General features: G+C 41.7%; 1 protein-coding gene across 1 annotated transcript in view; it reads right to left on the bottom strand.

Annotated features, from left to right (window-relative positions):
* Window positions 1-271: 271 nt before the first annotated feature.
* CPLX1 (complexin 1) overlaps window positions 272-13,765 on the bottom strand; it is a 152,533-nt gene continuing 139,039 nt past the window's right edge. The window contains exon 4 of the mRNA XM_063294874.1: window positions 272-911. Coding sequence (XP_063150944.1) covers window positions 714-911 — 198 coding nt within the window. The 3' untranslated portion in view covers window positions 272-713. The remainder of the gene's footprint in view (window positions 912-13,765) is intronic.

Here is a 13,765-nt window from a genome sequence, read left to right as displayed (position 1 = left end):
TAAGCAAAGCAGTTGCTAAGTGAACCCATGACTGTGCTTACAAACTTCCTTAAGCTTGCCTTCGCTTTACAGATGTTCAATGGTCATAAATGCAAGGATTGGTCACAAAGTTACTTTTTCATCACCGTCATAACTAAGGGTCAATAAATGAGGCAGTTGCTAAATGAGGACTACCTGTATTGAAACAGGGTTCTCTTTTCAGAGTCTGTCAAAATGATCCCCCTTAAAAATGAGTACCTTCACTCTGCTTTCCTATGCTGTGGTGGGGACAGTCTAATTCCCTGTTAGACAGAAATCTTCTTGGGCAGGGAGAAGCTACCTGTTGCTCACTTTGGCTGAAGCTTCCTTCTTCTTGGAAGAGGAAAACCAAACACACCCCTCTCCCTCTCTCTGTACAAGGTGCACCTGTCCCTTTTAAAAAACACATGTAAAACTATGGCTTTAGGATAATAACAAGAATAAGAATAAAAAGTTGTGTAGACTGCAGCTCATTAATCTTTTCCATCCCTTTGGAGGCATCATCTAGAGGTGAGGATGTACAAAATCAGGAATGGAGGGGAGGGGAGGGGAGGGCGGGGCTCAAGGGAATGGCTGGGGACTGGAGTGGAGCATGGGAAGGGAGGGGGTGAGAGGTGGCAAGCCTAAATTCCCCATTTGCCAATGAGAAATCCATTGCTTTACTGTCCACGGACAGGCTGGCAGTCTGTCGCAGTTTACTTCTTAAACATATCCTGCAGCGGACCTGGCAGGTATTTGATAACGGTGTCTAGGATGCTTTCTTCTTCCTCCTCTTCCTCGTCCCCACAGCCCGGCGGGATGGCCTTCTTGGGGCGCGTCAGGCTGCCTTCCGCATTTGCTTCCAGAGCGGCCTGGGCCTCTGCTTCTCTTTCTTCCTTCTTCTTAATGCCATACTGCAAAAGGGGAGAGAAAGAACAGACACCGTCACCCTCTTCAGTAGCCCCTCGAACCACAGCCAGAGAGCACGCCTGACGAATGTCAACATTTGCTTTGGGGCAGATCACGTCATGCCAGAGCCCAGCCTGGCTGATGCTGCACTCAGCCTTTAAATCAAATAATAGTTTTAAATGTCAGGCCAGGCAGTGAATGATAAAGCTGAGGAAAGAAGGGATAACCTCTCCTAAAGCAAAGAAACATTAGATATCAGCTAAAGCCTCAGCCTCTCCTGCTCTGCCGAACAAAAATTGGATACAGAGAATTCGTCTTTTAAGCCCATTGTAATGTGTTGAGTGGCTATGCAGTCATATACGTGGCTTTCTAGCTACTCTATGGAGAATTGCTCCCTTCCTTTCTGGGAAGGGAATGACAGTTGAGGCAGCGCATTTTGGGGGCAAAGCTGAGAGATCCCAACACACCCTTAGCCTTACCCAATTTCCACTCTAGGTGAGGCAGTCAAAATTTTCAGACTCAGCCGAAGTAGGCCTTCCTGTCCTCTCTCCCCAGCCCTGCCAGTCTGCTTGTCATGCATTGCCCTTGATTAGGGTAAGCATGGGATGAAGGAATTGTCCCAGAAGCCACTCCAGGATTTTCCCAATTTGGGGAAGGCTCTAAATGGCACCTGCCAGTGGTGTCTTTCACCACCATGAACCATACGTGGGTGCCAGAGGCACCTGCCGCATCTGATGCTTTCATCCACATGACAAAAGCACGCTGTGGCCTTGAGCTACAAATGCCACCCCTTGTGATAAATGTGTGCGACTCTGAACTCATCATCCTGGCCCAGCAGCAAAATGGCCACGCAGGGCCACATTCCAATCCATGGAGCTCCATCACGAAAAAGGGATGCTGATAGCTGCTAAACAGTATTTTATTTATTTATTTATTTATTCATTCATTCGTTCATTCTTCAGACTTCTATTACCGCCCATCTCCCCCAAGAAAGGGGGAATAGTAAAATGCTTGCACCTCTTTTTAGAAATCCCAGAATAGTCTGGGTTAAAAAAACAAAACAAAAACAGAAGTGATATCGCATCCAAAGAATCAGCTTTGATTCTTATGTACAGACTCTGTCTTGAAAATATCCTGCAGCAATGCGGTGTCATTTCAATTATGCAGCATTAAGGATGCACTTCACAAGCAAAATGACTCAGGGAGGTTAGATCATCTTCTGCAAAATTACTCGTCTGTTGGATCCAAAAGTAATTGCTTGGCCTGAATGGGACCCACACCTTTCCTTGTTGGCTTTGCATTCTAATTAAACTACTGTATGGAAATCATGATGAAATTCAATATACACATGCAAAGGATAGTTGGTTAGGATAAATTCTTTAGGCTAGCAAAACCTGTGATGAGAATAAGTGACCTTCTAGAAAGAAATTACATGGGATTTCAAACAGATTAAAGGATTATTTTAGGACAAACTGTTCAGCATTCCCCCTGGAATGAATATGTAAGGTGTAGATGTTCTTTTGATTCCTTTTAAAGAAAAAAAGCTATTAAATTAAGCTAAAGTGATTAGCAGCCCTGCCAATAATTTACCTCCATGAGTAAGCGGCACAGAAATAAGCTATGCTTTTCAAGGGAAGAAGATATACTCAGCATGGCGCCAAGAAACTTGATAGTTTTTATACTAATTAATTCATTCAGCCACTTGATTAAAGGCCAGTTGCTTCAAAGTTCAGCAATCAACATTATGACTGCAACCACTTAAACTAACTACTTCATACATACTCCATGTATGTCTTGAACCCTGAAATCATTCTTCTACTTAGAAATGGTTCACTGCTCCTTCCCCAGGGCAAATTTCTTGGCAGAAATACTCCCCCGTTCAGTCAGAAGCTCTTGAAAATCAGCCCATTCATTGCAAGACAATAACTTTCAACAGACTCAGTATACAATATTGCCAGCTTCTCAAACACAATCAAGCCCATTTTGATTCCAGCATTCTCCCCTCTTTCCTATGGATACATTTCACCTTGCACATAGTTTGACAGGTACATCCATCTCTGCATATGTTTTTTCCTCTTTGCAAGTTAAGTTGTGGGTTTCCCCCCTCAATGTGCCTGTTGATTTCTTATTAATTTTCCACACATAGGAAATTTAGAGAATCAGAGGAATTTAGAGAATCAGTAACTTGGGCAACTCCAGCAGGAGAGGAGGCTGGGCATTTATCAGGATCCAAGAATAGAGACATAGGAAGACCAAAAGTAATGTTAGAGAATTAGAACTAAAAGCCCCTTTCATGTCTATTAAGAGGGCTCAGTGGAGATCAGCCCCTTCCTCCAGTCAGGAATCAGTAGCATTTTGATCTAAGTCATGGTGGCTTATGTGGAACTTGAAATTAAAAACAATAAGTCTCATTTTTCAATGCCATTCACTATCACTCTGCAGCTAAGAGTCCAGTGCCATGCCTGGTTAGGTAGAACTAAATTCAACTGAGTTCAGGATGACTTACATCCAAATACAAGGAGGAAGAATTGGAATTTTTGGTATTTATATATTACTTCAGGTTGTTCCTGTATATGGGACCTGAATGTCATATACAGTATTGGTTGTGTGAGTAGGGTCCCTGGGGATGTTGGGGGCAGGATGCAGTTGCAGTAAATAGCTTTTGCTCAATGAGTGCTGGTGACAGGTTTTAAAAGGCCATTGAGGAAGTCCCCTTAGGGCTTCTCCCTCACTCCCTCCTCCTTTACATCAACATTAATGTTCATTTCTGGGCCAGGTCAGATGAATAAGCAGGAGACAATAACAAGATGGAAAAGAAAAAAAAGGGGGTCTCAGTTCCTTGGCAGATGCCAGCCATCCTGATCCTTAATGCCAATCTTGCTCTACCTCATACCGATCTCTCTGTAATATTACTTTCAGGCTCTCATAAATCCAATGAACACCTTCACAAAAATATCCTAGGCAGAAAGGTATCACACGTTGAGGGTCACTGAATCCCCAGCTGCCATTTGTTTCCATAATTAATCCTCCAAAAAAAAGGAGATGGAGATGAACCATAATTATGCAGAAGAAAAGGAGATGGAAATGAAGCTAAAGGAATAATTAATGACTATACATAATGAATTGTATCCTGAATATTTGCCTGTGGCTACTTTGAGGGCAAAATGGGGAGAGAGGATTTTCAGGGACCTGTCCTTGTTTTTCCTTGAAATGCATATATGCTTGTTCACCAGCCCCTGAAACATAACTGAAAGTCCAATGGAGGGGGGACGTATTTTTTCAGCAGCTGAAAAGATTGGTTTCTTTCCTAGTCTACAGTTCTTGCCTTCAATTTGTTCATGAGGTTTGTGATCCCTTCAATGACCTTGGGACTGCTGTCTTGATTGGCTTAAAAGACAGAGATCTTGGTCACTTTCACTCTTCCGTTGTCCTCAATAAGCCATTCCATTCCAACAGGCCATTAGAACTTAATTTCCCTTATAATTCCTGGAGGTATGAGGGCAAAGAAATGTTTCTTCCTAAAAGGCCACCATTTTTATAGAAGATGGTGATACAGCATCTGTCAACTACTGACAGAGTCCCCTAGCACTGCTGCTTCCTCACTTGCTTGGGCCCAGGCAAAAATGGCAGTGAAGAGAAATATCTGTGTCAACCCTACCAGTTCAAGAAACATGGTAGGGATTCCATAAATGCTCTTGAATAAAATTAAAAGAGCAGAATCTTGAAAGTCTATCCAACTTCCCCAGGCTCAAACGAGAGTCTCTAATGCTTTATTTTTCAGAGTTTTAAGGCCATGGCTGAATGTGAGACCATTTCAGCACCTGGAGCCATGGTTAGGGTTAGGATTAACTAGGCATGACACATTTCTTACAATTAGCAAATCTGGCAATTAGGAACTAAGATCTGATGGTGGGGGGATGTGTGATTTAAATTTTGTCCTAACAGCACTCCTGAACTGGATTGTGTTAGCCCTTTGAGGTAGTCCAGACAAGCAGCACAACTAGGGAGGGTCCCTTCTAAAACACTTCTCATGCCCTCCCTCCTTCTGTACTCTGAGATAACTTTTACATGGTGGTTGTCCAGTCTGCGGCTCTTCCTCCTGTCTTCTAAGGTCATTCCCACATACCACTACAGACTGGGACGCATATGTGACATTTGTAGGGGGTGGAGGGTAAGTGTGGGTGGGTGTAATTTTCATTTCAGACCATAGATATGAGGTACACAACATACATCAGAAGGATAATGGAAAACATTGGATTAAATCCTCAGCATCACCAGCATTCTAAGCCAGTTTTTCAAACAACACCAGCAACAAAATCCCCAAATGCCTACCCACACAAATGATATCCTGTTTAATCTAATCCTAAATATCTGACTCAACAGAGTAAATCACTGGAAGCTTTGATCTTTGATTCCATGCTTCCCTTTTTAAAAAAGGGATGGGGAGATTTTAAAACAATTTTTCACCTTGACAAAGGTTTTAAAGAGAAAAGGATGCACTAAAAGGGGGAAAAAAGGAAGAAGTGAAGTGTACCCGGTCTTGTTTTCTTTCCTAGCAATGCTAGACCATATTAAGGTTATTTGGGGTGATATTACTTTAGTACAATTAAGCACCAAAGACACTCCATTAATTTACATTAGGCATCTGTTTTGGGGTAGGCTGTTTACCAGGTGTGAAGAGCTCAATTTCCCTTCTCATAAGCTCATTATCTTCTTCATGATCCCATGAGCTGGATTTGCAACAGGAACACGGGCATGAGGCCCATACGGATTGCCTTGGCAACAACATGGAGATGAGTCAATAAATTGGCCATCTTGCCTGTGCCAGGAAGTTGGGCAAATGAAATATACGCTCCTGCCCTCTGAGAGCAGAAGGGAGGAAAGGACAACCAATGCAGACAACAAAATCCCTGGAACATCTGCATCCTTTTGATGCTCTGTTGGCACCTCTTTGGCATTCTGGCTAGAATTTCCTTTGCCTCCACTGGCCATGTTCTCATTTCCTCACTCAGCTTAGGCAACCCACCTTTCTTTATCTTCAAACATCATGATAATAGTGTATCACAATATCATTCAACCTGGCACAGCCAATAGGAAACTGACTCTTAACCTAACCTACCTCAGAGGATTATTGTGAGAATAAGATGGGAGAGAATCATTAATACTGTTTGGAGGAAAGGCAGAAAATAAATGTAACACTCAAATAATATAGCATTCTCCAGGCCTGAGAGGTACATAATAGGTAGGGCTGTCTGGTTAATCATAGCTTCCATGACCTGTTCCTACATAAAGGGAAGAGGGGAAGGACCAGCCATTTTTAGCTTGATACTCAGGATCAGCATAAGTTCTGCTATTGAAGAGTAAAAGGCAAAACTTTCAGTTATCTAAAGGAATACTGTTTTAAAACATTATGGCTTGGCAGGGGCCAAAGGATTTGTGCCCAGAGGGTGAGATGGCAAAGGTGTTTTATGCTAAGGCAGTCAATCAAGGGAGAGTTCTCAGCATATAAATCAGGATTCTCTTTAAAAAGATTTGGAAACAAGGTAGGTGTGTGAGGGATAGCAGATGTCTATACAATGTTTGTTTACATATTCCTCCAGTTTTTGGCTGCCAAAGGAATTCATAATAGAAACATATAAAATAGCAGTGTAAAACAGTAAGTCCAATTATTGGATTCCACTTCATATATGGCTTGGCATATATCAGCAGGACATCTCCTCACCAGAGTCACTCCTACCTCTCTGTTCATGCCAGGAGAATCAGCTGGTTGTCCCCCTTATTCAGGAGGTTAATGGGCCGAAGTTGTTTTTTGGTGATGGGGTTAGCCCTCTGGAATGACTTCCTGTGGAGATTCATTTGTCTCCAACACTGTCTACCTTCTGGAGAAAGCTGGAGATAGAGCTTTTCCAGTGGGCTGTTGGGACCTCATGCCATATATTTTGTTTGGGTTGGATCTGTCTTAAGCTTTTTACATTTATATATTTATACATATTCCATATTTTGTTACTCACTGAGAGCATTGTGTTGGCAGCAGCATACAAATTGGATAAATAAATAAATAAATAAATAAAACCAAGTGACATGCTTCCTCCCCGACTTGAGCAGCTTCTTCATTGTTACTCAAAGATTGCAGGCTTTCAATGCAACTTTAAAAGCTTTCTCCACGTTGCTTTGAGGTCAGTCACACTCATTTTCTAGTAGCCATACAATGCAGTTCTATACATATGCAAACCAGCAGGCTGTGTTAGAAATAATACATAATTAAAGGACTTGAAGCTTCATGCTAACTGGCAGAAGCTTACCAAGAGAAGTGAGGGGATTAAAACTTAGTTGCAAAGGTCTGTGACTAGCTGCTCTTTGAAGAATCAGAGGAACTAGGAACCTCAGGGATGCTAAGGTAAGTAGAAGATAGAAAATCAAGGAAGTGATAAGGTGTTTGCTGTTAGAAGTGTTGGAGCCAATGCGATAAGGACCTTTGGATAGAGAGGGTTTTATCCCATGAAAGAAATGAAACCCAGAGTTAGGTAAGATATAAAAGTTTTATGCTGCAAGGGCAAAACATATGGGGGAGGAGTGGGAGGAGAAAAGAGTGGAAGGTCTAGCTAGGCTCAAGGCAATCATAAGAAAAAGGGAAAATAGCCTAAAAGGAGGCAACCTAAAGAGGTAAGGAAATAAGAGAATGTACTGGATAGCTGTTTATCTCTTTGGAGTAAGAAAGTCTACCCATGATTTAGCAAGAGTAAGAGAAAAGATGCAAGCTTTTCTCCCTGTAGCACTCTGCCCAGGCAGGTGCTGTAGTGGGCAGAGGGAATGGCCTTGAGGGACAGGAGAAAAAGCTCCTACCAAGACAACAGTCAGATAAAAGAGGACTGAGTCGGAGGCAGGAATGCAACCTAAGTAAATGTCTCAGACAAGACCTTCCCTAGTTCTCACGAAGATAAGGGGAGGGAGGGGGGAAGCGCATCCAGACTTGCAAGATTCTGTTACCTGTTACTGTAGCTTTACCATAAAAGTAGTACTGACTTATGTGGCATTGGATTCCTAGTCTGAACTACCCTGAAGGGCTGACAGGTGCCCACTCCCTGCAGCTAAGGGGGAGGAGGGACACCCTGGGGTGCAAAGAAATAAGGGGTCTCTCTTGGCAGCACTTGGCCAACACGCACAGACTTGGCACTGGCAGGTTTTCACCAGAAAGGAAGGCACCTATTGGATTGATCAGGGAAGGATCAAGGCTTGAAGAGCCAAGAGGAGAAGCAGACTTGATCAGAAGATCCAACCCAGAAGGAGGGTTCAGGCACTCTCCAGGCTGAGGAATTCAAGGAAAAAACATGACATGAAACTTTTGCAGACCTAACTGTTGAATGAGGGGAGAGCTGGCTTGTTTAAATATGTGCAATGCCTTTATGATTTCTCAGTGTATGAGAAAGAGAGATAAAGTGCTAATTCACAGCAGGTTTCTCTGCAGGACAAAAAGAAAATTTATCTCATTTATTCCTATGCTTGTGTGATAACGTCTCAATTTCTGTATTACTGTTATTTTATTTACTACCAATAGTAAAGCTATTCTTGGTTGTTTGTTCACAACTAGAGGTTTTATTTCTTACTGGATACCAAGAATGTGGGGGAGGGAAAGAATCCACTAGTGCCCTCTTCCTCCTCTCCTACCTTTGGTCATTGAAAACCCAGTGCCAGACTATGTTTGAAATAGATTGCAAAGGATTGGAGAGATTCCCCTTTAGAGCCTCCATGAAGCCTCTCTCTCGAACCTGGGACAGCCTCTGCTTTAAAACACGGACCACACATATTAAAGCTAAATATTGTCTTACAGGATGATACAAATGTTATAACATTGGAAATATTAAAGGAGATCTTTGAAGAATGGGCAGAAGTTAGTAACTACAGTATCAGCACTGTCAGTAATGTCTGCTTCTATGGATAGACTGTCTAAAAGATGTTAATGAAGGAATGACAGATGAGGAACAGATTTTATCTGATAAAATAGCGAAAGTACAGAATGTGGAACTACAAATGACAGCCCAAGATAATGATTTGGAAAAAGGCCGTTTTATTGGATATACAAAGATGCTTTTCCAATTCCTGATCTAGCTTTCAGCCCTAGGAATCCTAGGCAGTCTCCCCTCCAATTACTAACTAGCTTTAATCCTGCTTAGTTTTCAAATCCAGATATGGTCAGCCAGATGCTACAATAGCATCTGTGCATACTGACAACCAGTTTGGTCTAGTGGTTAAGGTTCTGGGCTAGAAACCAGGAGTCTGTGAGTTCTAGTTCTGCCTTAGGCATGAAAGCCAGCTGGGTGACCTTGGGCCAGTCACTTTCTCTCAGCCCAACTTGGCTCAATGAAGACTAGCCATCTTGTGGTGTACCCCGGGCATCATGACTTGTCATGGCTAAATAGTCTACACATCTGGCTGCTGGACCCCACAAGGATTTCCCAGCAAGAAAAAGCAGCATGAACACCAAACTGCTATGCCATATGATTAAAAAAAAATCTGTGCATACCAATCAGTAGTAAACTCTACTGAAATTCACATGACTAACTTCTATACATAGGACGTCACCTATGTAGTTTCTCTCTGTGTGCTGGTAGTGGTTCCTTCTCACTTGAGGGAGGAATCATAGTTCATTCTTTGAGTTCAGGATCTGAAATGATTTGGGCCAAGCAGTAGGAGAAGCAGTAGGCAGAAGCAGTTCATATTGTACATGCTGAAAGACTGTTTTCAATCACAGATGATGTTCTTCTCCCTACTAGCTCCTTTATAGCAGATGCTCCAATGGAGTTTAGGCTGGCAAGCCCAAGATAATGTTTAGCAGGCATCTCAACCAAGGCAAGGATCAATAAGTCTAGAAGCACGGAATGTGAACCATAGATAAGGCAGCCAGTAAGATCTGAAACAACTCAAACACTACTAGGCTGAGTCTCTAGAAGTGCAATCCAAGTTGTCAGGCTTCATACAGCTGGGCACAATCAAGGAAGCAAAAGCTACACAGATTTCACAATGGTATCTTTAATACTAGTCAGGGTTAAACAACAGAATCTTGGAAACTGTAATAAGAATTTTCCAGCCTTCTTTTTGGTGAATTAATTAAGGCAGAGTTTTTTTCCTGAGATAAAGTATAGCTATGTACAATAATGTCCAGAATTTTGGATGGGAGTTACTTGTATTAAAGATCTGATATCTTATTTATAGGATGCAGATGGTTTCTAACAATGCAGAAATGCTTTATAAGAACTGGCTGATTATTCATCAGCTAAATATGTAAAAGAATCAATATGCAACATTTCAGATAGGCAGCACCTTAGCAAGGCCAAGAGATCAGATTAAACATGAACCTCCTGAGCTGGGTATCTGGCCCACTTGTCATTTTTGTTACCCAGAATGTCCCACTACAGTATTATTTCTGAGACACTTTATATAAATATACTACAAAGCTCTTGCAGGTGTACTGGCGATGCTGCATGAATGTTAATTTCCAGATGCAATCTGCATTCCTTTTCAGAGAAGAGCTGGAAAAGAAATATTTTTGCTTTTCTCAAAAAATCAGCAGTTGCCATGTAGTGAAAGCAGACCAACTAAGGAGAAGAAACAAAATAATTATTTACTAATATCCTAGATAATAATGATTACAAACTGAGTATGTGTGATCTTCCTCTCTCATGTCCCTTCTGCCAAAACTGAATATTCATGAACACCTGGGCTAGTTAGATTTGGAAGACAGGAAGGTAAGCAGTAACCAAGTTGTTGGAAATAAATGTCCAAACCTGCAATGCCCATCTTGAATTGAACTTTTCTCCATCCATGCCAGGAATTAGAAGAAAGAAGAGGGATGATTCTGTGGTTCTTAGAATGCTGAGCAACAGGGTGGGGAATGCCAGCTTGCCTTCTATTAATTTATTAATTTAGGATTTTTCACATTGTACATTATGTGAGTATTAGCATGGTAGGTGCATTATAGACTTTGGATTTTGCATACATTTTGTTGTGTTGTGTACCATGCACAAGGGCTGTTTTGAAGGTATGAATCTCTTCTCAAAGATGAATTCAGTCAGAGCATCTATGGGGTTGCTGTTTTTTTTACTTGAGGGGAGGATACTTGGGTAAGACTAAGAGATGCTCACTAGGATCCTTTTCCTGAATGGGTCCCAATTCCTGCTGAGATCATTCCCACTGCTGTTCTACTGACCTTTTCTCTCTGGACCCAGTTTGGACAGCTGGCTAGAGAAGAGGAGGGAGACCACTTAGGTGTTGCCAAAAAGCAAAAAAGAGAGATAATACACATACCTCTCCAAGTAAAAGCTATGGAAAGCTGCATAATACTTGTTTTTGTCAGTGTAGAAACAAATTTAAGGAAACAATGCTATAAGGCAGTGTTTCTCAACCTTGACAACTTTAAGATGTGTGGACTTCAACTCCCAGGATTCCCCAGCCAGCATGGTTGGCTGGGGAATTCTGGGAGTTGAAGTCCACACATCTTAAAGTTGCCAAAGGTTGGGAAACATTGTTATAAAGTAATAGATTGATCCTGTGGGGTTCGTGTCTGATCTTCTATCAGGTGTTAAATAATGGTGGACAACTTTAAGTCCAATGGCTGCTTTCCTATCTTATGTCCTTAGACCTCCAACCCCAAGAAAAAAATGTATTTATAAGTGCAATGGCATTCTGAAAAAACGTGAAGCCTTGGTTAGTGCAATTTCACCTTATTTTACTCTGCACTCTGGGCACTTTCCACTTTTCTTGGAAGGGTGGGAGGGAGCTCCCTTCAAGGACACTTTTTCTTAGGGGCAGAAGTCTGACATCAGGACTCAGAACAAGGACACAGTGATATTAAAGAATATCAACCTTCCAGGACACTCCACTGCAGATCTCAAAGTAGCCATTTCAGAAAAAAGAAACTTAACAGTCCAGTCAAGGAAAAGACTGCTGAACTCAACATATGTAAAAGATTTCAGGCTATCTCCAAAGGTCTTAACAAACACAATAGTTCTTAACACACTACAGTTGTTACTACTAATCTGCTTTATATGTAACCTGCATCCACATAACCCCCCCCCTTTTCTCTTCCCTTTCCCATTCCCTCATCCCAATTTAAGTGCTACATCAGCTGACCTGTAGCTCACAAAGCCTCAGGCCTTTTAATAAAATTTGTTAGTCCGAAAAGGTGCTACCGGACTCATTCGGATTCCTTCCGGCCCTTCCCCCCCATTTTCCCCATACTCCACAGATATGCTTCAGAGAGCTGGGGGTGCTCCTAAATTGATTTAGATGGGCAAGGGACCGAAGTGGGAAAGAGGAGAGAAATTCATGTTTGCAATAATGGAATTAATTTCCCTCTCCAAAATGCAATCAGAGATTAATCTGCCTTGGAATTTGCACTGGGAATCAGCAAGCCCCTTAATGACTGAGACCCCGACAAATTTCTGGCATTGAGCATATTGGCTCTTAGCTGGTGTTCCAAATCAAAGTTTAAAATCATAATGTATCCTTTATGATTTTTCTGTTCAGGGGCATATCATGGATATATGCTTCAGTTTGGGGAAAAAAATAGCGATTAAAGACATAATTGACTGCAATTCTGGCCCAGAGCAGTAATTGCTTTTCACTTTAGAATAAGGGATCAGTTTTCCGAGAATTATTTTTACCATATTACAGTAATTATTTCCTTCCTGAACTTATTTATATTTCTGAATACTTTAAGGCCCTTCCTGAAAAAGCTTGGACATCCAGGTTAATGTCAGGATGTACCAGGCAGATGAAGTCATCAAAGACTTCAGATTGAGTTTTGATTAAAGCTGGAACAAATAAACATAAATTGGAAATGCTCTTTTAACCAGGGTTTTGCCTTAAACAGTATCCCTTAAAAAGATTAATCTAAAAACAATTTTAAAAAAAAGAAAATGCAAAGCATAGAGAGGCAGAAGAGAAGGAGCACATAGCATACAGGTAGTCTTCACTTAATGACCACAGTTGGGACTGGAATATTGGTTGCTAAGTGAAGCAGTCATTAAGTGAATCCAACCTGATTTTATGACCTTTTTGTGGTGGTCGTTAAGCAAATCACCACAGGCATTAAGCAAACCACATGGTTGTTAAGCAGTTCATGTAGTTCCCCACTGATTTTGCTTGCCAGAACCTGGCTGGGAAGGTCAAAAATGGTGATTACATTACCATGGGATGCCGTGATGGCCATAAATGTGAACCGGTTGCCAAGCACCCAATCGTGAACACATGACTGCGAAGACACTGCAATGATTGTAAGTGCAAGGACTGGTTGTAAGTCATTTTTTTAGCACCATCGTAAGTCCAAACCATCACTAAATGAATGGTTGTTAAGCAAGGACTACCTGTATAGTAATTCCACACATCCAAGGGGTACATGATCTGGGCTGAAAAACTCCAGTAAAGAGTTAGGATGTTTTGCAACTGTTGCTGCCTTCTGACTGAGTTTTGCAGTCCAGATAGGGTAGCCCTAACTTAATAGAAACCTCAATCATAGAGTGGGAAAAGACCTCAAAGATCACCTAGTCCAAATCCTTGTGAGGTGCAGGATCTGCTAAAACATTTTGGGCAGATGGTTATCCAGATTCCGCTTGAAGATATCAAATTAAACATATCACTTTCTGAGGCAACTCATTCACCTAGTGGACAGCTCTTACCATCAGGAAATTCCTCCTAATTTCACTTCCCTGTAATTTCAAGTCATTGGTTGTGGTCCTGCCCCAACAGAGACAACTTCACTCCCTCCTGTAAATGACAAACCTTTAGCTATTTGGAGACATATTGTATCTCCTATCAAACTTCTCTTTTGTGGGCTAAACATACCCAGTTGCATTAACTCAAA

This window comes from Candoia aspera, chromosome 2, assembly GCF_035149785.1.
Source record: "Candoia aspera isolate rCanAsp1 chromosome 2, rCanAsp1.hap2, whole genome shotgun sequence".
Lineage (NCBI taxonomy): Eukaryota > Metazoa > Chordata > Lepidosauria > Squamata > Boidae > Candoia > Candoia aspera.
The sequence above is the reverse complement of the archived record's forward strand: the minus strand, read 5'-3'. Positions and strand labels throughout refer to the sequence as shown.